This window comes from Grammomys surdaster, unplaced genomic scaffold (genome assembly GCF_004785775.1).
Source record: "Grammomys surdaster isolate TR1022 unplaced genomic scaffold, NIH_TR_1.0 126176, whole genome shotgun sequence".
Lineage (NCBI taxonomy): Eukaryota > Metazoa > Chordata > Mammalia > Rodentia > Muridae > Grammomys > Grammomys surdaster.
Genome location: NW_021620983.1, coordinates 6,877,978 through 6,902,732, shown reverse-complemented (window position 1 = coordinate 6,902,732; position 24,755 = coordinate 6,877,978). Strand labels below are relative to the sequence as shown.

General features: G+C 43.5%; 1 protein-coding gene across 4 annotated transcripts; it reads right to left on the bottom strand.

The window, feature by feature from the left end:
• Positions 1-5,689: 5,689 nt before the first annotated feature.
• Ldhb (lactate dehydrogenase B) lies at positions 5,690-23,816 on the bottom strand. 4 transcript variants are annotated; one of them, XM_028757617.1, is made up of 8 exons: positions 23,696-23,816; positions 21,160-21,294; positions 16,983-17,100; positions 14,423-14,596; positions 11,502-11,675; positions 10,000-10,117; positions 8,328-8,451; positions 5,690-6,044 (listed from the first exon to the last, which is right to left on the bottom strand). In XM_028757617.1, the coding sequence occupies exons 2-8, from the start codon at positions 21,286-21,288 to the stop codon at positions 5,877-5,879; spliced, it is 1,005 nt and encodes a 334-aa protein (XP_028613450.1). In that variant the 5' UTR covers positions 21,289-21,294; positions 23,696-23,816; the 3' UTR covers positions 5,690-5,876. The 4 variants fall into 4 exon arrangements, with proteins under 4 accessions (XP_028613450.1, XP_028613449.1, XP_028613451.1 ...); XM_028757616.1 differs by having other exon boundaries at positions 21,160-21,352; positions 23,696-23,801; XM_028757618.1 differs by having other exon boundaries at positions 21,160-21,340; positions 23,696-23,760.
• Between the last annotated feature and the right edge of the window lie 939 nt (positions 23,817-24,755).

Here is a 24,755-nt window from a genome sequence, read left to right as displayed (position 1 = left end):
GAAGAAACTGGGGGAAACGTGGGCTCTCGCTGAGTATTAGGGAACGACAAGTGTGGCTTCTCGATATAGTCATTGCACTTGGATTTTAAAGACAATGCTTAAAGCTGTTCTCAATGATCCAAAGGATGATGGGAAAGTGGAGTTAAAAAAAAACAACATCAAAGGTGGCTCTGTGGCACAAAGGATAGTGCATTGGACTTCTAGTGATGGAAAAAATAACAGGAATAAAACATTAACACTGGGTGTTATCATAACTTAACACTCATTATGGTACAACTTGCTCTGGGAATTTGTGTCATGCTTGTTTCTGTATTCATGTGTATTTGTGTTTTGGCTGCAGGAAGCTGTGAGCACCAAATGCATGCTTGGAAGTCAGGCAAGAACATCAAGTTAGCACTGAAGTTACAGATAGTAGTGAGCTGCCAGGTAGGTGCTGGGAATCAAACCCAGGTCTTCTGAGAGAGCAGCATGTGTTCTTAACCATTGAACCATCTCTCTGGCTTCTGCGCTATCTTCTTATTTGTATACATGAAAGAGGAAACATTTTGGTTTCATTCTCAGTGTTTATAAATATAAAACCAATTCCTCAGGAGATCTTGTTCTTATCTCTAAATGAGTTTGGGTGTCCAAATACTTTTGCATTTTTAACATATAAAGAACCTTACTACTTATTACAACCAAGAGACTTGAAGAGTCTGAAATGAGTCATGTCACCTATAGTGATTTATAAGTGCACTGTTGAACTTACAAAGTATTAAAAATTAAGAGGACTGGAGTTGTGGTTCACTGGTTAGGGACACTGGCTGCTCTTCCCGAGGACACTGGTTTGATTCCTAGCATCCATATGGTAGCTCACAACCATCTAGAACTCCAGCTCCAGGGGTATCTGGAAGCCTCTTCTGGCCTAAGTGGGCACCAGGTACACATGTATTACACAGATATACATGCAGGTAAAAACATTCATAAAGAGAAAATAAGCTTAAAACTATTTAAAAAGTTAACATACAAAAAACTATGATTATGTAACTTGTAGGATTACCATTAGTTTTCTAAAATTAAGTTCATTCTGACAACTTTATACATATATGTAGTGTGTTTTGATCATAGCTTCACCCAATTTTATCTGGCTTCCACCCCCATCAAACCCCTCCTCCCTGCAAGTGCTTCTCCCACCGACTTTTAATATCAAAATTCATTTTGTTAACACACAATCGAAATGCTTATCGAAAGCCTATTTGCGATAAGCACTGTATCAGCACTCTTCTCGCTTACCCTGGCTGCAAATTAATATTAAAGATTGCAACGGTAATAAATAGAAATAATTTTGATACATTTTAAATGTAAAGGAAGAACACCCCCGCGGTGCCTGTTTGCAGAGTGCCGAGCTGGGAGGTATGAGCTATTTTTAAGCAGGGCTAAAAATATCCTGCACATTGTTCTTATAAATATTCAGCTGATTAGTCACTCATGTTGTGGGGGGGGGGGTTGAAAGGGACAGCTGCTGGCACGAGGTGGGAGGCTCACTTCCAAGTGGCCTTCACCTTCCTTAAGGCCTGGGGGCAAACCTGATAATCAGCAGGAGTTTTGAGAGTCAGGCAGCTAAGTAAACAAAGCAGAGAGAACCAGAGACCCCACTGTCATTACCCTTTGTCTGATTTTTACCCCCTTGTTTTGGATAAACATTCCCCTTGTCATTTAAACCTTCATGTTTCCTATATTTCCTAGAAAGATGTTTTTTACCCAAATCTAGATTAGATTCATTTTGGAATCCTGTGGCCCTTCTGTCGTGTCTCTAACCCTTAGTAACGGAATTTCTCAGTTTCAAAATATTAAATCACGCCGGTCTCTCTCCGGGATGCGAGGATTTGCTCCTCCTCTATCCACTAACAACATGTCTCGGCTTTGACTTTGCAAAGTCTTATTTTGCTATCAGCACAAACGAGTTAACACGGGATGGGGAAAAGGAAAAGATGGTTCATTACGGAGTTCAAAGTGTAATTGGGAGTCTGTGAGATGACGCAGCGGTAAAGGCGTTTGCAGCCAAGCCTGATGACCCAAGTTCAATCCCGAGGTCACCGTGATGAAAGTGGACGGCCAACTCGGGCAAGTTGTTCTCTGACCTCCATGCATGAGCTATGGCGTGCAACCCCTATAGATAAATAATTGTAAAAGAAGATTTTAAAACTTAAATTAAAATTTTGGATTATTTTCTTCTATTTTCTAGGTAAAAAAAATATGGTCTATCACTGTGGTTTTAATTCACTTATGAATAGTTTTTTTTCATATATTTAATAACAATGTGGATAATTTTTTAATAACCCACCGAGTCACAGTGCCTAGATTTTTTTTTTTTTTTTTTTACTGTTTTGTTTTCAAATCCTAATTTCTTACATCATTGGGTGACTGACTCTTTTTCTGGTATATCAGTATTTCCTTGTGTCAGCTACTGTTTCTAGGACATTGTTTCTCCAGGAAGAACCCTATTTCTTTTGTGAAAATGCACAGACTTCAAACCTTAGAAAGTCTTTCCAGCCGGGCAGTGGTGGCACACACCTTTAATCCCAGCACTTGGGAGGCAGAGGCAGGCGGATTTCTGAGTTCGAGGCCAGCCTGGTCTTCAGAGTGAGTTCGAGGACAGCCAGGACTACACAGAGAAACCTTGTCTCGAAAAATAAAAAAAAAAAAAAGTCTTTCCAGACTTTAAGGCAATGAAAGGATTTTTCATATACTTTTTAACTAAAAAAAAATAAAGCTATTTTATGTATATAGGTGTTTTTGCCTGCATATATATCTGTATACCATGATATGTCTGGTGCCAGAGGAAGCCAGAAAAAGAGCGTTAGATCCTCTGGGGCTGGAGTTAGACAGGTGTGAGCTGCCATCTGGGTGCAGGGAATTGATCCAGGTCTTCTGGAAGAGCAGCTAGTGCTTCTAACCTCTGAGCCATCTCCAGTCTTCCCTGATGCATTTATAGGCTTCACGCTCGTAGATTTGGCCCCTGTGTAGGGTGAGATAGTCGTATATGCTTTTCCCAGCCATGCTTTCAGGTTATTCATAACCCTTTCCACACATTTTAATATGTACTACAAACTACTTCCACTCATTCCATACCGCCTGCCCTTCAGGACTGGCACAGCACTTTGGACTTGACCACTGTGCTGTTCCTATGGTAATGACATAGGACTGCAGGTTGACAAGTCACATCAGTTCTAAACATCACCCAGTCTATACCATGTGCTCCATCTTAAACAGTCTGATTCTTGGTTAGAACTGTGGCTCAGGGGCAGGGCACATACTTAGCATATACGAGCAACGTCCTCAATTTAACCCCCCACATCAACAAAGACTAAGAAAAATTAAAATGGGAAAATTCTGCTACTATGATCACAGGCATTTGGAGAGCTATGAATCTTTCACCCTAACATCTGGACTCCTGTCCTCCTGATGTGTTAAATATGCAGACAGGGCTGAGAGATGACCCAGAAGAGCACTTGCTGCTCCTGCAAAGGACGTGGGTGTCATTCCCAGCACCCTCAGCCACTTTTAACTACAGCTCCAGAGGATCCGACACCACCTTCTGATCTTCGAGTGCATGCACGTACCCACACATAATTGAAATAGCCTAGTTTTAAAATGGTAGCATCAATGTAGAATGCCTATTTACACATTGTTTTACTCAAGCCACGGATACCTCCCCAGTCCTGTAGCTCCTACACCAGACTATATTCCATGAACACCTACTTCCTGCTCTGGCCTTTTAAATGTGTCATGGCTCCGGGCTATAATTTACTTGGTTTGACACTGAACAGTGTTCTAAAACTAGAAGAGTGGCTTCTGCTTCCTACTGAGCTCCCTACCCCCACTGCTAACTGCCAAGGTGGCATTTCTCTGTGGGAGCTCCAGCAATAACAGGAATCCCATTTAAACTCTAAACTGGTCTGTAAAATTCAGTCTTAAAAACCAACAACTTATTATAAACTCAACATTCACTCAGAGTACTCAGAACTGGAGCCAAGACGTGACCTCTCTACTTATAGGAAGTCTTGATACACACATAACATCATTTTGGAAATGTGATTTGCCTCCCGTAACAACAAACATCCTCAGAAATGTTGGAACAAGATGCAAAACCTCAACGTGGTATAATGAAGTGGTGTTCACTGCAGAACACATAATGGTTATGTTACAGGCAAGGTTTTAGAAGCTACAAGTCTGCTTGGAATCTTAGCTCTTTTCAGGGGCTGGCTGTCATCTCTGGGTATCTTTCATTTCCTCAGAGGAAAAAGAGATGCAAATCTTCAGAGCAAATCTTTTAATCAGGGTGACTTTGCCCCCTTCCACAGGGAACATCTGGAGAGGGCTGCAAGAGTCTCGAATATGCTTTGAGAAGAGCTATCCATGGTCAGGTCACCATCAGGGCTTGTGTTTTCTATGATCAAGCACCATCCAGTCCACACCATCACTAGTACCATGGTGAAAAAATTACCACCTTATAACTCAGGAGATTGGGCAATCTTTGCAAAACAAGTGCAATAGTAAGTACAACTTGCGCTAGCATCTATATGGCCAAGCCTTCTACTAAGAATTCTACGTAATTTTCTCATTTTATTTATATAACTCAGGCTAGTGATACAGCTCAGCAGCACAGCACTTGCCCAAGGGTTTTAGCAGGGTTTGGTTAGACAGCAGGCAACATGCCCAGACCACTACCAATCAACGACAGAGCTGACTCTCAAGCCCAGGGTTGTTACAATAGCTTTTAACCATCACCAAACTTAGTCCTAGATAGCCCACATACATTAGGACCAGTTAAAGGTCAATCTGCCTTACACGTCTGAGGTTCCATATTGTAAGGTCTTCCTGACAATTGGGTCTGGGTGAGTTGGCCCAAATGTTTGTTTTCTTTCACTAACAAAGACAACTCCAACATATTTCTAGTTTGAACACTGGTTTCTTCCCTTCCGAGAATTAAAATGGACTACCTTATATGAAAGATACACATACTGATTACTTCTCTGGCTATAACTGAAAAGTTGTATTCATAGCTGGAGAGATGCTTCAGTGGTTAAAAGCATAAACTGCTATTGTAGTGGACCGTGACTTGCCTTTCAACACTGACATCAGGTGGTTCACAACCACCAGTAACTCAGCTTCAAGGTATCTGACCCAGCTGGTCTTACGTGCACACAGCTACACGTGACCATAATCAAAAGCCTTCAAACAATTGTAACTATATTCTCAAAACATGAAAATCATAGGGCACACATTCTGATTGACTATTCTGGCACTGCCTGGAAAGTGGCTACAAGGGGGCTGGAGAGATGGCTCAGTGGTTAAGAGCACTGATTGCTCTTCCAGAGGTCCTGAGTTCAATTCCCAGCAACCACATGGTGGCTCACAACCATCTGTAATGGGATCTGATGCCCTCTTCTGGTGTTTCTGATCATAGCAACTGTGTACTCACATTCATAAAATAAATCAATCTTTTTTTTTAAAAAAAAAAAAAAAAGAAAGTGGCTACAAGTACGTACACAGAATGTCAAAACTTTTCAGAAATCATTAAAAGCAGAAGGTGAGCCTGTAATCTCAATACCAGGAAGGCTTCTGCCAGAGGGCTCAGTTCAAGGCTAGTGCTGGCTACACGCAGGGAGATGCCATCTCAAGTAACCAGAGAAAAGGCATGCAGAAGTGAGCTGCAATTGCTAACTTTATTTGTTCAGGAGCTCCTAGTGCAAACATCAAACAAACCCGGGCTTTGATCTGTGAGCTCATATCACATGTCAGGGAAGAAGCGTTATGTGACCTACGGACAAGGCTGAAGACTAAAGGTTCACAGTTAGTCACATTGGAGGTTTCTACAGCCTAGGGCCTGGCAGTCACAGGTCTTTGAGGTCTTTCTGGATGTCCCACAGGGTGTCCGCACTCTTCCTGAGCTGAGCGACCTCGTCATCCTTCAGCTTCTGGTTGATGACGCTGGTCAGCCCCCGAGCATTAAGGATGCACGGGAGACTGAGGAAGACTTCGTTCTCAATACCGTACATTCCCTGTGAGAGCAAAGAAAGCATTTAGTTAGAGCATTTAGTGAGAGCATTTAGTGAGAATATTTAGTTAGACAAGACCATAGTAAGAATGATCAGAACAATTATGTTGGATCTGAACAACTGTAGGAAATTTGATAAACAAAAATTAATTCTCTACTTTAGCTTCCATCTAATTGGTCCATATGTCCCATAAACTTGAGTTTTGAGTTCAGTTTTATATTTATAGACTGAGCAAATTTATTCTACGATAAGACTAGTTACAAGAAAGAAGTCAGTACTTCGTTTTTAAGTCAAACAGTGTTTTCTGCTTACACACAATTTGCTATATGAACCTTTAAATGGTTTTAAATTCTTTGCTCAATGGATAACTTCCATCAACTCATTTTATTTAAGATTTTATGTTTTTGATGCCTGCAGTGGTGGCCCATGCCTTTAATCTCAGTACTCAGGCAGGCAGAAGGAGGCAGCTCTCTATGCTTGACTCTGGTCTACACAGCAAGTTCCAAGACAGCTAGGGCTACACAAAGAAACTTGTCTTAAAAACAAACAACAGCAAAACATATTTTATTATGTATCTGTGAGTTTGTGTGTACTACATGAGTGTAGTTGTCTCTAAAGACCAAAACAAGGCATCAGATCCCCTGAAAGTGGAGTTAGACTATCCCAAGAGGTGCTGAAAAAGTAGTTGACTATTTAATTACTATAGTTAACTATACCAAATGTTCTGTCACTTTAAATAAGGAAATTGATTTCCCTATATGACTAGTAGATTAATCTATTTAACAAGTTATCTTAATATCTAAAGCTATTAACCTCAAAAATTTTTGTATATACACTAAAGTAAAGAAAATTAAAAACATTCTGTTTGCACCCCAAAAGCCAACAATTACTCGCTTTTTAAACCATCCATAGCAATCTAACCTAAACATCTGGTACAATGTTGCTCTCAACTACCTTTCTGTATGTGTGGTATGCATGTGTGCACACATGTTTCAATGTGTGTGAGAGTGTGAGAGTGTGTGAGTGTGTGAGAGTGTGTGTGAGAGTGTGTGTGAGAGTGCCTGTGTGTGAGAGTGCCTGTGTGTGAGAGTGCCTGTGTGTGAGAGTGCCTGTGTGTGAGAGTGTGAATATGAGTGTCTGTGTGTCTGAGTGTGAATGTGAGTGTCTGAGTGTGAATGTGAGTGTCTGTGTGTGAGTGTGTCTGTGTGTGAGTGTGTCTGTGTGTGAGTGTGTCTGTGTGTATGTCTGTGTGTGAGTATGTCTGAGTGTGTGTCTGTGAGTGTGTGTCTGTCTCTGTGTGTGTCTGTGTGTGAGTGTCTGTCTGTGTGTGAGTGTGTCTCTGTGAGTGTGTGAGTATGTCTCTGAGTGTGTCTTTGTGAGTGTGTATGCATGCATACATGCATGTAGAAATCAGAGGTTGTCATCAGATGTCTTTCTTGATGGTCTCCACTTTATATACTAAGACAGAATCTCATGTGAACCCAGAGGTTGCCAGTGTAATCTGCCCAGCCAGCTATCTTGCTCTTGGGGATCCCACACCTACTATTTCCCATCATTCTCATTTTCACTCTTGACACTGACATGTGGAAAGGACTCACTTGCTACATCTGCTGTTTTAGTGTAACTTTACTTTTACTCAGTAGATTTCATTCCAAGGAGGTTAAGTAGCCCAGGTTCATCTCAAAGTTTCTACATAGCTGAGGATGACTTTGAACTTCGATCCTCGTGTCTATATCCTCAGGTTACATACAGATCTGCACAACCACACCCAATTTAAACAGTGCTGGGGAAGGAAATCTGGGGCCTCACGCATGCTACGTAAGCACTCTCTCAAGTGAGATACATCCCAGCCCTCCGCTCAGGTTCTTTCTGCCTCTTTTGTATGTTTGTTTCACAATTTTTGATTTTAAACTAAAATTTGCTGTGTTATCAAGTGCTATATGAAAGGCTGTCTATAGCTTACTACATAAAACTTACTACATAATGAACCCAGTATATGCTTATTTCATGGTGTAATAGAGAAAGATACTGAATAGGATTCATAGTTAATAGTTTTTACAGCACACAAGGAAGACTTCTTAAGAAAAAGTTCAAGAATTTTAGCTCCCACAGAATCAAGTTCTCTTATCCCAATATTGTTCGAAAGAATAAATAAACTTATATAAACCCCGGAAGCAAAAGTTACTGTGGACTGGAAGTTTCCCTGGTCTTTGTTTTTTTTAGATGAATCTCTTTATACAATGTAAGACTAGACATCCTGCTCTACTTCACAGCTGGGTCTCCCACCTTCACCATTGTAGACACGGGGTGAATCCGAGAGAGGTTTTTCAGCATGGACTCAATGAGGTCCGCCACGCTTAGGCCGATGGCCCAGTTGGTGTAGCCTTTTAGCTTGATGACTTCATAGGCACTAGAAAACAGACCAAGGAGAGACCTCTGAAACCTGACAGTGGGTGGCGCCTGCTCTTTCTCTGTCACCTTGGGCTAATTTCTTAACATTTTTGGCTATAGTTCCTTTTCCTAGTAAAGGAGAAAAATGCACCTGTTTTGTAAGACTTTTAAGAATATCAAGTGAGTTAATGTACAAACAAAATAAACCTAAGGACAACATGACAGGAGACACATAGTGACGTGTCTACAAAGCCACGGTGGTTAAGAATGTACATTCTCTTTCTTTTCAAATTTTTTTTAAAATGTGTATGCATTGTGTGTCTGCATATCTGTGCATGTGGTGCATATGAGTGTTAGCATCAAGAGACCAGAGCCACCAGATGCTCACGGAGCTGGAGTTACATGGATCATGGGCCACCCGATGAGGATACTAGGCACTTAACTCCAGTCCACTACAAGGCCAGGACACACTCTTAATTAATATGGAATCTCTCCAATTCCCCCAAAAAAGACATATTTTTAACCAACAGTAATTTACATTAGAGTATACATATTATTAATATGTATATATTAATATATTATATATTAATATAATAATACTAATATATTAATGAAAACAGGAAGTAATGAAAGGCTGGAGAAGTTGTCACTCATTTGGGCAGTCATCTTCTCGCTTTAAAACGGAGGCCTTGAATGAATTGAAAATCTAAGGACCTTCTCAACTTTTAGATCTTTTTTGACATATGTAAATCAAATTCTCCAGGAAAAGGCCTTCTAAGTAAAACTTCCATATCTGAGGGAGCAACCTTCCTACAGAACCTCTTTGTAAATAGTAAACTCTTATTGAATGCCTGTCAGTGAACACTGTGAGGCCCCCAAGTGTGATATGTGACTTCATTGTGACAAGTCTACAGGTCTTACACTTTACACACACTAAAGGGTCCACAGGGAATCTTGGCTATGGGCCATTATGACCTAATCTTAGTGCATCTGGGAGGAGCCAGATGATAGATAACCCTGAAGGTAAAATGACCTCCAGTCGATATAGTCAGCCTCACTGTCAGGATGCGCATTCCAAACCTGAATGCTGGGCTGTATTTCAAAATGACATTGTTTGAGGTAGGACGATCATAACAGAGGATGGTTGATAATAAAAGAAACAGCTCAGAAAAAAAGATTAGGATGGGAGACATCTTTAACGGGGTAGGGGGATAAGAACAGAAGCTGATTAAATACTTCCAGAGATCTGCCCAAGTGTGTTGTGTGACTAAAGAATTCCCTCTGTGGAGGAACTGAGCCTTGGCTGTTGACTGGTGGCAAGGTGAGTGAAGGCCCCTCCCACTAGGCAATTCCATACTTGTCTCTCCAGTTGCCTGTTTTCTCTGAGAACACACTTTTGCACTCTCTAGAGACTTGCTTAGCAAGTCTGACTGGTCTAATCTCTCCACCTCTCAGGGACAGACTTATCAGGTGAAGAGTCACCTCAGCAGAAGTGTGGAAACAGCTTAGGATTCTATCAGCCAGGACAGGACTCGAACTCTCTAAGTGGAGTAGCCGGCTCACTCACCTGTCCACCACCATCTTATGCACCTCCTTCCAGTTCTCACTGTCGTTGTCCGTCCCCATTTCTGGATTTAGTTCCTGGAGGGAGACTCCTGCCACGTTTACCCCGCTCCACACAGCCACTGAGAAAAAGCAAGACAAAAACTTTTTCCCATCTCAGATCTCAACTCTGACCCAAATTATCCCAACACCAGCTGGTGGTACTCCAATGGCAATTGTCCCTAGCAGAGTCCCCATTCTTTTTGGAGAGATATTTGCTCTGATACTTGCCTTCAACTAGCAATGGATAACTTACACACACACACACACACACACACACACACACAGAGACACATATACACACACAATGTCTATATGTTTTGGGGTATGTGCAGGTTCCCAGAGAGTCCAGAAGAGTGAGTCCAGACACCTGGGGCTGGAGCAGCAGACAGCTGTGAGCCACCTGATGTGGATTCTAGGATCTGAACTTGGGTCTAGGAACTGAACTTGGGTCCTCTCCCACAGCAGCAAGTGTCCTTTCCTGCTGAGCCTCATCTCCAGCCCCTACTTCTGATCTTTTAACTTTAAACAAATGTGGCTCAGAACAGTCAATGCATCATTTACATAGAACATGAAATTCTTTCCCAAATCTCTAGGTTGGTAAAAATCACAAGGAATTATAGTTTGGGACCATCCCAAACACTCAATTTTAGAAATGTAAACTTCTTCCCTGGGGACTGTTTGGTAACAAAAAACCCTCTCTTAAGAAGAAAAAAATCTAGGGTAATTATACTCAAATATAGTTATTATTACAGAAGTACACTAATATATAAATTAGGGTCTACTTAATTTAAGGGAGAATATCTACAAACAAACATGAGAACTGGCTTTGAAATCGCAGTCTCATGGTCCTTAGGAACTTTTGGAGAGCACTGGGTACTCAGAGGGTATGAACAATGGACCAGGTACGGTCCAGTGCAGTTACACAGCTATGGCAGTTAACCTACTAGTGGCTGAGTAAGACCTCCTTGGCCCACAGTATCTGCCGTGCCAAGCTTACTAGACATCCTTGATGTCTTAAAGGAAAACCATGGATCTGTCTCATCATGCCCAAGAATGAATGACTTTTCTCTCATGCTGTGGACATGACCAGTTCATACTTAATGGATGAGAAGAAATACAGTAAAATGGGCAAGATGGCTCAGCAGGTAGGGGTATCTGCTGCCAAGGTGGATGACCCAAGTTTGATCTCTGTGGTTGAGTTCATAGCCAACCTGGTCTACAAGTTTCAAGATAGCCAGGGCTATCAACAGAGATTCTTGTCTCTGAAAGAAACAAAAGACAGCCAGGTAGATCAATGGGTAGATGTTGGAAAGATAAAGCAAACTGGAATAGAACTCAAAATGTTAAGTGTAATACTTCTGAACCCTTTCTGAAATATAGCAACGTGTATGAAACGAAAGTTTGAAATAAGGAAAAGAATCAAGAACATTCTGTGTAACCCAGAGGCACAAAGGAAACTCTTACCACTGGAGTCACCATGCTCGCCCAGGATCCATCCGTGGCAGCTGCTGGGATGGATGCCAAGCTTCTCAGCCATGAGGTAGCGGAAGCGAGCAGAATCCAGATTGCATCCGCTCCCGATCACACGGTGCTTAGGTAGCCCGCTCAGCTTCCAGGTGACATAAGTAAGAATGTCCACTAAATATCACAGAAAGAAGTTAAGAAAGTAAATTGGAACTGCTCGGCCAATTAGAAGGTGCTCTGGCTTCTGCCTCCCCATGTGAGGTGTGGCCAGAATGATTTTCATAGTTTTGTCAGGCAGATATGATTGAAGCATTTGTAAAGAAGCTGTAAAAGTAAAAAGGTAGCATTATCTGACATAAGGAGACTCAGGAACACTACAAGTAAATCAGCTTTACAATGAAAGAAAAAGGCAAGCGCAGCCTTCACTATGATGGTTTGAAGAATGCTCCCCACTGGCTCATAGATTTAAATTCTCAGTCACCAGGGAGTGATGTTATTTGAAATGATTAGAAGGATTAGGAGGTGTGGCCTTGTTGGAGGAAGTGTGTCACAGGGGGTGGGCTTTAAGGTCTCAGAAGCCCATGCTAGGCCCAGGCTCCCCATCTCTGCCTATAGATCAAGAGGTAGGCCTCAGCTACTGCTCAGTGTCTGTCTGTATGATGCCATGTTCTCGCCATGTTGATAATGGACTAAATCCCTGAAACTCTTGGCAGTAAGTGCTTTCTTTTATAAGAGTTGTAGTGGTCATGGTGTCTCCTCACAGCAATAGAAGAGTGACTAACACCCTCACTCACATTGTCACGGTCTGGGATTGTGACGGCTATCATCACAATGCCATTCATAAGTTAGTGAGGTGTGCCTGTATACATTTTCTTGAGTGTGATATTGCCCAATAAACTATCATGAAATCCATGACATTATCATCTCACGCCTGGATGACTGTTACATAACCTTCATCTATGTGACACAGTGGTAAGATTTCTGTGGGGTCAGAAGTTACAGGCTGTGTTGGAAAGAGAAGGAAATGTACACCCTGGGAGAGAAGAAGCTGACAATGGGTTAGGTGGGCCCTGCGCTCCTCTGTGGAGCCTGAGGAAGGTTATTTTTGGCACACCCTCACTGAACAATGCCTTTCATCTGCCAGCTTTAATGCACCATGTGAGCTTCCCTGGAGACTCACTCATCACCTTGGAGGTGATGTAATCAGGCAGTGCTGCCTGTGAAAACAGGATGCGGACCTATGAAATATGGCTAGCTGTTGGCCATCTCTGTTCCACACCTACCTGGTATGTGTGTTTACATACATGATTGAACCATTCAGAAAGCCCCAATCCAGGCTCATAAAGAAGGAAAATATGGAAGTGTTCTCCTATCAGGCCCCAGTACTAAAGGACCTGCTGTGACTCTCCCCCCAGCCCCGCCCTCAGGCAGACTTAGCCACAGTCCTCCAGGTGACAGATCAGCAGATCTACCGTCTCATCGATATGGTCACCATCATGTAGTAACTCTAATGGTAAATGACAGAGCAAAGATGTGTGACACAGAGCTGAGTGACATGGCTCAAGGGCAGAATACTTGCCTACCCCATAGTTCAGTGCCCACCCTGTACATCCCAAGAGAAAGGGGGTTAGTAACGGATACTAAACTTTTAATCATTTGGCCTAGCACATGACAAAAATATTTAGTTACAAAACCTTAATTATTCTTAGAAAACTTTTCCTAAACAGAGAAAGAAAGGCTAAGGAGAGAAAAATCTGCCTTCCCTTAAAAAAAAAAAAAAAAAAACCCACAAAAACAAACCAAAAAAAAAAAACCCAGATAGGCCATTGCAAAGTTACTTTCTTTGCAAGATCATAATAGAAAATCAATCAAACAAAACAAAAAGGAAAAAATAATTGATACCAGGTTATAAGAGATGATTTCATGTTTTAAAAAATTGTTTTGTTTTCATTTTGTTTTAAATCTACCTATATGTCTGTGTGCCACATGCAGAGTTCAGAAGAAGAGATCAGGTTCCACCAGAACTAGAGTCACAGACAGCTATGAGGTACCATGGGGGTGCTGGGAACTGAACCTGGGTCCTCTCCAAAGAGCAGTCAGCACTCTTAACTACCAAGTCATTCTCTCCACCCCCTGACTTCCAAGCCCCTTGGGGAAATGTAGCTATTGTATCTCTTGTCCTGACTTATCAATTCAAGTGAATGGCTCGGAGGCAGCTGGGTGATGCGGACTTTGTGAGTTCACCGATTCTTATCCTGTCTGTCAGGGCCCAGCAGAGGCTATAAACATATATAATTTTTATTCATCAGGCTAAAAAGGTAGTCTCAAGCACTGCAGTGTGTTGTACGTAGTGAACACACTTGGTGTAGTGTATACACACTAGAGTACACACGTGCCTGTGAGTGTGAAGGTCTAAGGTCCATACTGAGTCTTCCTCAGTTGCTCTCCACCTTATTTTGAGAGGGGGGTCTCTTAACCAACCCAGAGTTCACCGATTTGGCTAGACTGGCTGGCCAAGAGCGCCAGGGATCCCGTCTCCATCTCCCTGGCACTGAAATTAAAGATGCATACTCTCAAGCCTGGCTCTCTTATGTGGATCCTCAGGCTTACACATCCTGTGCTTACCGAGCCATGCCCCAGCTCCACCTACCCACCATTTAAAGACGTAAAGCTTTACAACTCTACAACAAACACAGAGGAAGCCAGTAGCCGAAGCCCACGATACAAGGCTTCTTGCAGTTTTGAACCTGTGGCCTGGGATAGAGCCATCTGTTTTGCAGACAGCATTTTTCTTTACTGGTAACAGAGGGCATGTGGACTACAGACTGCCTCAGTCAGTGAACAAACCCAAAACAATGAGGTCCCCCAAAAGGTTTGGAAGCAGACAGGCCACTGCTACAGTTAAGGCATCGCATTAGTACCTGGGTTGGAAACCACGATGATGGTGCAGTCAGGGCTGTACTTGACGATCTGAGGAATAATGAACTTGAATACATTGACGTTTCTCTGCACCAGGTTCAGTCGGCTCTCCCCCTCCTGCTGGCGGACTCCTGCTGTCACCACCACAATCTTAGAATTGGCTGTCACAGAGTAATCTTGAAGAAAAAGAACCAGAGAGTAAACTTTAAATTCAACTCCTGGGCCAAACACGCTATCTCCAGTACGCTATCTCCAGTATGTTTTAGAAGCATCAGCTTCCAGAAGTTATGAGAATTTCTTATATTAAAAGATTGTGGTTTTAAAAGATGTGCCTGCTTCTCCCTCCCTGTGTGTGTGTGTGTGTGTGTGTGTGTGTGTTTGTGTGTAGGGTCAAGGAGGCCAGATGAGGGCCTCAGACTCTCTGGAGCTGGAGTTACAGGTGGTTGTGAGCTGCCAGACATAGGTCATATGAACCAACATTAGGTCCTCTGGAAGGGCAGTACACATTCCTGCTCATTGAGTGATCACCAGCAACTAGCAGGAGCTTCTCAACTTCAAGCTTCTGCAACTGCATTTTTCTTCCTTGAGTAACAGTGACCCAACCTGACAGATAAGGAACCAGGAAAACAATACCCCAAATATGTTTGTAGCTAAGAAACCTACGGAATTTCCAGGAAAACCTGTAGCATGTCAGTGAACCCATGGCCCAACAGACAGGCTTTCCACATCCCCATGAAATTGTGGGTTTGCACATTCCTAAATAACATACAACATAGAAAATACTCATTTTTAATTCCGTTTTAGCCATGTAATGCTACCAACATCTATGAAGGCAGTGTTTGGTGTTGATTGTAAAATTAAATTTTGTTTTCTAATACTTCATATATTAAGGGATGGGGCACATCTTAAATCCCAGTGCTCAGGAGGCTGTGGCATGAGTTCAAGGCAAGCATGGCTTACATATAGGCTTACATGGCCTATAGTGTGTGTATGTTTAAGACAGTCACACTATGCTACCCTGTCTGACTTGTAACATACCATGCAGCCCAGGCTAGCCTAGAACTGCCCGCCTCTGCCTCCTGAGTACTGGGATTAAAGGTGTGCGCCATCATGTCTGCTATACCATGTTTCGTAAGGAAGATTATTTTATCTTCTAGCAGTGTCAATGTTTGGAGAAGTTTTTCTGCCAAGGAAGTTTGTCAATGTTTCAGTATTTCAAGATCTACAGGCTAAGATTTGGCACGATCACTAGCCTGGGTTGCAATGTGGCTTCCAGCAGTTACTAATGGTCTTTCCCATAAAATGCAGGGACTGGCCCCTACCCTAGGCATACACCTGTGAAGATGAAATGACAAACCCAAACACCTGATGCAGGGCCCTAGATGTGGCTAGTCAGTAATTAACAGGGATTATCTAGTTTCTTCAAGGCAACCCGTCCCTGTACACAGAGACTACCAGCACAGAAGAGGAAGGGGGCTGAGGAACTAGAAGATGCTCCTGAGACAAATGCAGCCTACTTGAAAATCAGGATATGGGCCCTGCTAGGGTTGTTGGTATTGGTTTAAAGGTCTATTTTTTTAAAGGATATTTTTTAAAAAGATGTATCCATTGTGTTCCCAGGCAGAGATCTCACACTAACAATCCCAGCAGTTAGGAGGAACCAGCCACAAGTGCATAGAGAGTTCACGGTAACATGGATTCTACAAGGTCTATCAAAATGACCACAGGGCACATGCTTTGGGAAATAAAGCCAACAAAGATAGCACTTGGCATGTAGTGTACAGCACCACATTCTACATGGATGCTCATGCCAAAATGTACACACGCTGTGTGCACCAGTTAGTAGAATCTCCAGAAAGTGGATTTCTAGAAACTGATGTAGAAAAGTGGGTCTGTGTGAGGAAGATGCAGACAGCAAACACTACCACCACACATCACAATTTGTGATTTTCTCCTGGTGATATGGCCAGAGCTGGAGAAGAATCTCATTTTAAATGATTGTACATTCTACAAAAAGCAGAACTGAGAACAAATTTTACATTAAAGCAAAAATAATTCTAAGTTCTAAGTAGATGGAAAATTTGTAGTCTTTGAAATTATTAAAATAGATCATGGGCATTTGTTGTCAACAACTACTGAAACAACTGCCCCACAATTCCAACTGTTTCTAGTTAAAAAATAGTTTATCCTGGCCATGATGGCACATGGCTTTAATTCCAGCATGTGGGAGGCAGAGACACCCAGGTCTATAGATCAAGTCCTAGGATAGCCATAGCTATACAGAGAAGCCCTGTCTTAGAAAACAAAGAAACATAAGCATGAGCAAATGAATGAATGAATGAACAGAAAGAAGTTTAGGACAGAGTTGTCCAGGGTACACTGCACTACTAGCCTAGCATCCTGCAGGGCCCTAGGTTTGATCTTCTGCACCACAGACGGTAATAGCAACAAATTAAAAGTGAATGATCGGGTTGTCATGCTGGAGTGCGCATCGCAAGTATCCACTCATGATAAAGTTACTTCCGTGTTAGACCCCTTCGAGAATGCAAAGAAGCCACCTACCTTTATCGGCCACGATTTTGGGGGTCTGAAGAAATAAGCTCCCGTGCTGCAGATCCATCATCTCTCCTTTGAGCTTGTCTTCTAGGACATCTACCAGGGCCAGTTCATCAGCCAGAGACTAGAAACACAAAATCAGCCGTTCATTCCTGATGTGGTTTGATGGTGAAGCATCCCATGGGCTCATGAGTTCTGGACACACGGTTCCTGGCTAGCAGTGCTGTCTGGGGACGCTGTAGAACCTTTAGGACACAAAGCCTCACTAGATAAATGAGTCCCTGGGATAGAGACCTTGAGCTTTACAGTATAGCTGGCTTTACTTCCTGGCTCATCTTCGAAGCCTAATCTACGAAGACATTAGCAGGTAGCCTTCCTATCCGGCTACCATGCTGTCCCTGCCATGACAATCTGTGCAGGAAAATAAAGCACCTCCTCATTCAAACTGCTCGCCAAGTGTTTGGTTGTCACTACTCTAGCACCCGAAATTATGCAAGGACGGCTTAGCACCAATCTACCCCACAGAAGCCTTTTAAAAATGGCTAAGCACCCAGTGGCCAAAATCCTCAAGAACTTTGGTGTATGATATTCAATCATCTACAGCCTAGAATGGTAAGGTTGGCTCTGAGCAGTTCAATGTCTTGGCAGGAAAGGCATCCAAATCATAGGATGAAGAGTTCATGAACCAAATCCCAAGCACAGGGAGAGACGACGGCTCTGTATCAAATATGGACAATAATTTTTATCTACTTTTTTTTTTTTTTACTTAAACATGTTTGGGGGGAATAATAAGATTCTTTTCCTTCTTTTACATGGAGCATCTAAGAGCTCACCAAATTCTTGTTTGCATTGTTAAGACCATCTCACTTAACAGCCTAACAGTCTGTGCCGGTGCCCGGGACCAGCACCAGCGCGTCCAATCATCTTTTAGTAACAACGCACGTGGGCCACTGCGGTTCACAGGGCAACACAATTCAGAGCTTATGTAGGAACCCACGTGACAGGATGCCAGGGTCTCTGTGTCAGTGGGTGTGGAGAATTAGCTTGGAAGTGCACGCCTAGCTGAAGGAAAGAGGCGAGCCAACACCTAAAAAAAATAACCAAAGAGCTGCTGACTACAGCTGGCTGTATGTGACGGACACCGGACACCGTCTAAGAGCAGTTATTCCGACAGACGCATAGCAACGCTGCTGCTGAGTGCCTCGTGTCCCCGCCCACACACCCATAGCTTATGCATTCACTCAATATAAATATATTATTAAGGACCAAGGCTGGTTGAAAGCCAAGAGTGTTACTGTAGAAATCTTTTAATCTCAGGTCTCAAGAGGAACAGATACCGTGGTGGATTCTGCCTCTCAGTTAACGACTGACTGCCATCCATGCGTTGGTATTTGAGGCCGGTGGTTTTACGTCCGAGTGCTTGTTAAGCATGAGAGTCTTATGGGAGGAAAAGATAAAACTTTTCAAATAATTAACCAAACGGGTAAGCGGCACTAGCTCCTTCGCATTTTGAGCTTTTCCTAACCTAGGGACATGTAGGAAGGTATTCTGGGCAGCAGCAGTGAGCTGCAAGATCCAGGGCCGAAGTTCTCTCCGGTGCCCTACGCTGCTGTGGCGCTGGGTGGGTTACACATACTAAATAAACACATTGTTTTGTGGTGCAGAGGTATTGAATCCAAGGCCTTGTGCGTGGCAGCCATGTTCTCTAATGAGGCATATTCATCTCTAGTGTTAACTTTTGGGTTATGGTCAGACACGGAGGACAGCTGCCTGAGCCTCTCTTCCTTCTGCAGCTGGATGACAGACAGGTGACATCACTTCTTTTGCCTCAGTCGCTTTGTCTTAAAACAAGGATAAGAAAAGTTCCTATGAGGAGGATGAGGTGATATAGGCCAAGAATCTCAGCACCAGAAGGTTGAGCTGATGCAGGAGGACCGCCAAGATACTGAGGCCAGCCTGGTTTTTAGAGGAGACAACGGAACAGAACAGTAACAATCACCATACACACAAAAGAAAAAGTTTAAGCCTACCAATTATTTAGAATAAAGCACTTTGTTGCTTTTGAGATATATATATATGTGTATATATATATATTTTTTCTCCATACCCCATATTGGCCTCAAACACTTAATTCCTTCCTGCTCCACCTCCTGAATGTTGTTGGGTTTACTGATATGTGCCATCATGCCTGACCCCAAACTTTAAATATTTTAATTTTATGTGGATATAGCATATACACATTTATATATATATACACATATATATTATATACATATATATTTGTAAAAGAAATGTAAGCTCAATTTTTTTTAACCAAAGTAAGAGTCAACATTAAGTAAAGATCATTTAAAAATCCCTACAATTCAGGAAACTATCGCATATCATAGGTATCTAGTCAATTTAAAAGTAGCTAGAAAAACAAGCAAAAGAATACACACTGATGAGTCCTTTGATAATGTTTCTCAGTAAAAAGATTCACAGTTTGATCCTTGAGAACTTAAAATTCACACACTCGAGAGGGTCACAGTGGCTCAGAGCACTGGCTGCTCCTATGGAAGAATCAGTTTACATTCCCAGAACCTACATGGTGGCTCACGACATCTGCAACACCAGTTCCAAAACAAATGGCATCCTCTTCTGGCCTCCTTGGACATGAATGCACAAACAGCCATTCAGGCAAAACACCAAAGGACATAAAGTTTAGAGTCAGGCATGATGGCACATACTGGTAAGGTGACCCCCAACATTCAAGAGGTGGAAGCAGGAGTGGTCACAAGTTTGAGGCCAGCAAGAGATACATACAGACTCTCAAAAGCAATAAAAATAAAAAGGGCATAACTCAGGGGTTTAGTTGTAGACTGCTCGCCTAGCATACAAAAGAGTTCCTGGGCTCAATTCCCAACAAAACAACACATTAAATTCACAAACAGAAGGAATACACTGGGTGGGAGGAATTCAAGCAGCCACCACACAAAAGGGTCAGTGTGCTCTAACGGGGCGGGGGAGGTGCTCCCAGCTTGCTTTTTCTCTCTTCCTACATTTAAGGAAGCTCTTAGAAGGAGCAAGGACTCAAGCCACTAAAACTAAGAGGAACAAAAAGAAATGGTGGTATGAACTCCAAGGGGTGTCTGTAAGGGCAGTCACGAGTCTAGACAGGTAGACAGCAAAAGGGAGGTCAAGTCTGGAGATATCAGAGCAGCATAAAACTGATGTTGAACGATTCAGGCTGCAATAATTATGGGAGAATCTGTCCTGTTCCAAGGAAACAAGCTGGGGAACTTAGAAAGCTTGATCTCGCCAAGATATTCTCAACTGGTTTAAGGAACACATATAAACATATGCATGTACATATAGAGAGAGGGAGGAAGAGAAGAGAAAGGGTAGAGAGAGTATGAGACAAAGTGAAGCAAAATGCAGCAGGCTGACAAATCCAAAAGACACATACGTGGAAGTGTTCATTATTAAAATAACTTTTACGAATTTCTATTACATTTGAAATCACTTCAGGATAAAGCCAGAGGTTCAAAGTTTGAGGATAGGAAGCCATTCTTCAAAGCTCAACAGCATGTCTCTACAAAAACTCTACAAACACGTCCTAAGAAGACAGAGTCCACTGCATCTAAATTTTCCAGTCACTCCTCCAGCCATGGACCTCAGTTTATCACCATGGAAACGAGACAAGTCGCTATGCCTCGTTTTTTTGGTGTGGGACTCACCCAACAGATACAACTAGATAAATCACATGGAGACACCAGAAAAGCACACACTGAAGAAGATACTATGATACTGACCTGGACCATTAAAAAATAAATAAATAAATAAAGTCAAAGGCTTGCAGAACAGAGAAAAAGATAAGGTAAGGATATAAAATGCATGTCTCAGATTGAGGCAAAACCAGCTATAAAGTGTGTCGTTTTGACAATGTGGAGAATTTTAAATATAAATATGACGAAAGGACATCACAATACCATGGCAGTGTTAAAAAAAAAAAAATCCCTGGGAGTAAGTAGTTCCAGAATGGTCATACAACTCAACCAGAATCCTCCCATCCATGTGCAAGTACTGAAAGGTAAGTGTTATTTCAGACACCTGAGGGGGGTCTAAAGACAACACAGACCTTGCCTGCTCAGACAGACCACAGACTCCGGCAGAAACTGTGACGTATGTTGCTCTTAAAACATACCTTTCCCAGAATGCTGATAGCACATGCCATACCAACTTGTCCAACGCCTACTACAGTAATCTTGTTGTTCGGGACGGCAGCCTCCTCTTCTGCTACTGGCGCAATGAGCTTGTCCTTAAGGGTTGCCATCTTGTCCTGCAAGAAAAGGGTGATGGATGTGTTTTATATGGATGGGATCTGACTGAGAAGTAGCCTAAAAAAAAGTCACAGCTTCAATTCTGAAGTAAAATATAGCTCAACAGAAGCCTTGAAGGAACCACATCTCTCTGAATGCATAACTTAATCAGTGCAAAATTCTCCACAAGCTTAAACCAAAAATGCTTCCCTTCTGCCCCCACCCCCACCCCTCTCTGGGAGGTCCATGCAAGCAATTTAGTTCCCACCATTACTTCTGTGACCTTTCTGTTGTAATTGCATGCTACTGGCTAAAGATACAGATATTTATACTTAAATAAGCTCATCTCTCTCTTTTGTCCCTAAAGAACTTATGTGCAATCAGCTAATTTAAGCTTGTTTAAAGCCAATATGAATACTTATGATTCTCATTACAAATGATTATCTTGAAGGACAAAGACTGATTTTTGTACTTTAAATCTCACAAAAGTTACCTCCCTGCCCTCCTTACAAGGCTTCTTCACAGTAAAGCATCAGTGTTACTAATCTATGCTGATTGGTTTAGTTTGTTTCTTTTTAGCAAGGTACATCACAGCTGAGGCTCCACTAAGGTTCACTTCTAATCTGTAAAGGGCTAAGTAACAAAACCTGGCTTAGTTAACAGTCTTGTAAAGAACCCTTAGTCGTCCAGAGTGAAGTACCTGGAGGCAACCACAACTACTTTGCTCCATAACTTATTTTTGTTTATTTTAAACCCCCGCCCCCCGCCCATGTGTACTGCTTCCAGGGTTATTTCGCCTTAGAGAATTGCATCTGTAGTTTTTCCATGGATGTGAAGATGAACTGCCTTGGGAGGGCTTGGACAAAGCAACGACCTTAAAATGGATTCACACAGGCCCGGTACCTTAAGCGACTTCAAGAGAGTAGCTGCATCTCTTTAGTAAGACAAGCACAGCCTCCCCAAAGCCCGCCCACACCAAGTTTATTTTTGTTAGTTGGCTTAAAATCTGTTAGGTAGGTTCCAGAGAGCATTAGGAAGGCCTGGAATCCCAGCGTTTGGGAGGTGGAGGTAGGAGGGTCAGGAAAGACCAAGGTCATCCTGCATCATCCTGGGATCCTGTCTGAAAAACTGGAAAGCTGAAGCCGTGGCTATCTCCAGCCAAACTGTCCTGAAAACGTTTTAAATTAGTTTGGGGGATTTCAAAAGCGACAGTGTTGAAGACGAAGCAAGCACAGGCAGCTCGGGTATCTAGACTCAAGTTCAGTTCGTATTCTCCTCCCACCCCCACCTCCCACAGCGATAGAGAAGGGGAAGAAAATAGTTTGCATTGTAGCAGGCCTGTGTCAAATCAGGGAGTTGGCTGCAGGGAGTTCAGGGAATAAGTGGAGGGAGAAAGAAATGGAAAACATTCGAGCCTCAGGGTCCTTCCACATACCCCTCTCCTGTGGAGATGAACCACTGGACATGAACCAGTCGTCTAGGTCAGGGGCTAAGGTCTACTTCACAGAGAATCTCATGTTAACTGTTAAAGCCCGGGTTTGGCCTCCGATTTCTCCATTAAAACGAATCAGCTCCCCCACCCTACCCCCACCCCAGGTCTGGTCAGAGCTTGTTCAGTTCCGCGGCACACAAGCCACCTCTCCTCCTGTGCAAAGCAGGTCACGTGGGAGATACTAGCGCACACATCGAATAAGGTCTCCAGGGGAAAGCCTAGGCTTCCACACTTAGCACAAGAAGTAAACAAAATCCTAGAGCATCTAAAGAGGCCCAGCAAGTACCGGGCTGCAGGGCAGGCAGCGTGAGAGAGGACGAAGCCTGGCGTTCCGGACCGAACTTTCCTTTATCCCCACTGATACAATAGCTGGGACCTTTCTCCATCACCAGGTACAAGACCTTCCAACCTTCACAGAGACCCACCTAGAACCCGCTCGGTTCCCTGGTACCTAGGCGCGCGTCTGCAGCTTGCGCCCCCCCCCCCCCCCCCCACCCCCGGGGGGGCGGGGGGGACCGGGGGGGGGCGTGCGCGGGGGCCCCCCCCCCCCCCCCGCTTCGCAGCGGGTGGGTGATGTGCTACCTGCCGACCAAGGACTTGAGACCCGGTTTGACTTACATTACGTTACAAGTCTTTCCACTGATAGCACACAGGCCCGAGACTAGACTGTGCTCAGGCTACACCAAGGTGCAGACAGAGCCCGGAGCTCAGCTGCACACCTCCGCTCGCTCGGCTTGCCACCCAAAACCACAAGGAAGAAATAGGTCAGAGAGCGGATGCTCAGGGGTAAAGGCCCCAGAGAGTGGATGTGTCGCATGTAGCTCCTTCGCCTGTTCTGACAAACAACTACCCCTCTGCACTCCCTACTCCCACAACACACACCCTGACGTTCTGTAAGTCAGGCTTTGGGATCCTGTGTTCAGACCTACCAGGCAAGAGGAGGCTCTGCGGCGCGCTGAGGCAGGGGAACCACTGCAAAGTCAGCAAGCTGCTCTGCGGACAGCCGACTCCGGCTCCACAAGAAGGAGGAGGAGGCGGGGCCGCAGCCCTCCAGCCTCCTAGCTTTCTCTATTGTGATTGGAAACCCGAGCCGGGTCTACCCCTCCCCTCGGCTCGCTCAATCTCCTTCAAGGACAAGGCAGGAGTGTGCACGCGCTCTCCCAGGCTGTCTAAAGTTGGAGGTCACCTTCTGGCTGCCGTGGTATTTATTCTCAAAGCTTTACGGCTGGCCCTCACTGAAGCACTTATTCTGTAAACCTGCCTCTCTGGCCTTCTGTACGGTCTCCATCTTGTGCTAATAGAAATTTATGTCTAGGTTGCATTCCGGATCAACTTTAGAGCAGTTATGAGGCTAAGATGCTGCTGCTGATATATCACTTCAAAAGGCCTCAGAGCTTCTGAACTCTTTTCGGAAGGCGCACTAGATCAGAGTCTTATACGCGCCTGTTATCCCAGCACTGGGGAGGCTGAGTCCTGGGGGAAGTCAGGAGTTTGAGACCAGCCTGGGCCTCGCTGTTAAGACTGTTTCAAACAAACAAACAACAACAGAAAAAAAAAACAGAAGACAGAATTTTGATCCTCATTTTCAAGTTCCTTCCATAAGAAAACCTCCCCTCCCCCTCTCCCCAAACCTAATTCAACTAATAGCGGGCTAACAAGATCGAAGGTGCCCAATTTCTGCCCTTCACAGTTCCTCTAGGAAACTGCAGAGTCCCAAGAAAAGGCCTGGCCTGGAGAGGGAGAAAATAAGGATCCTAAGAAAGGTGTAGCTTCTCTAGGAGTCGCTGAGCTGGTACAGTGTGTGTGTGTGTGTGTGTGTGTGTGTGTGTGTGTGTGTGTGTCAGTGCTTCGGAATAGAACCCAGGAGCTCACACTAGGAGAAGCAGCTCATGCTAGCAGCCCCAGCCCTGTGTAATTGTGTCTTCCCACATTCTTAGCTCTTAGTCTCACCCAGCCCAGCGCCTGGTTCCTTCCTTATTCCAGCATGGA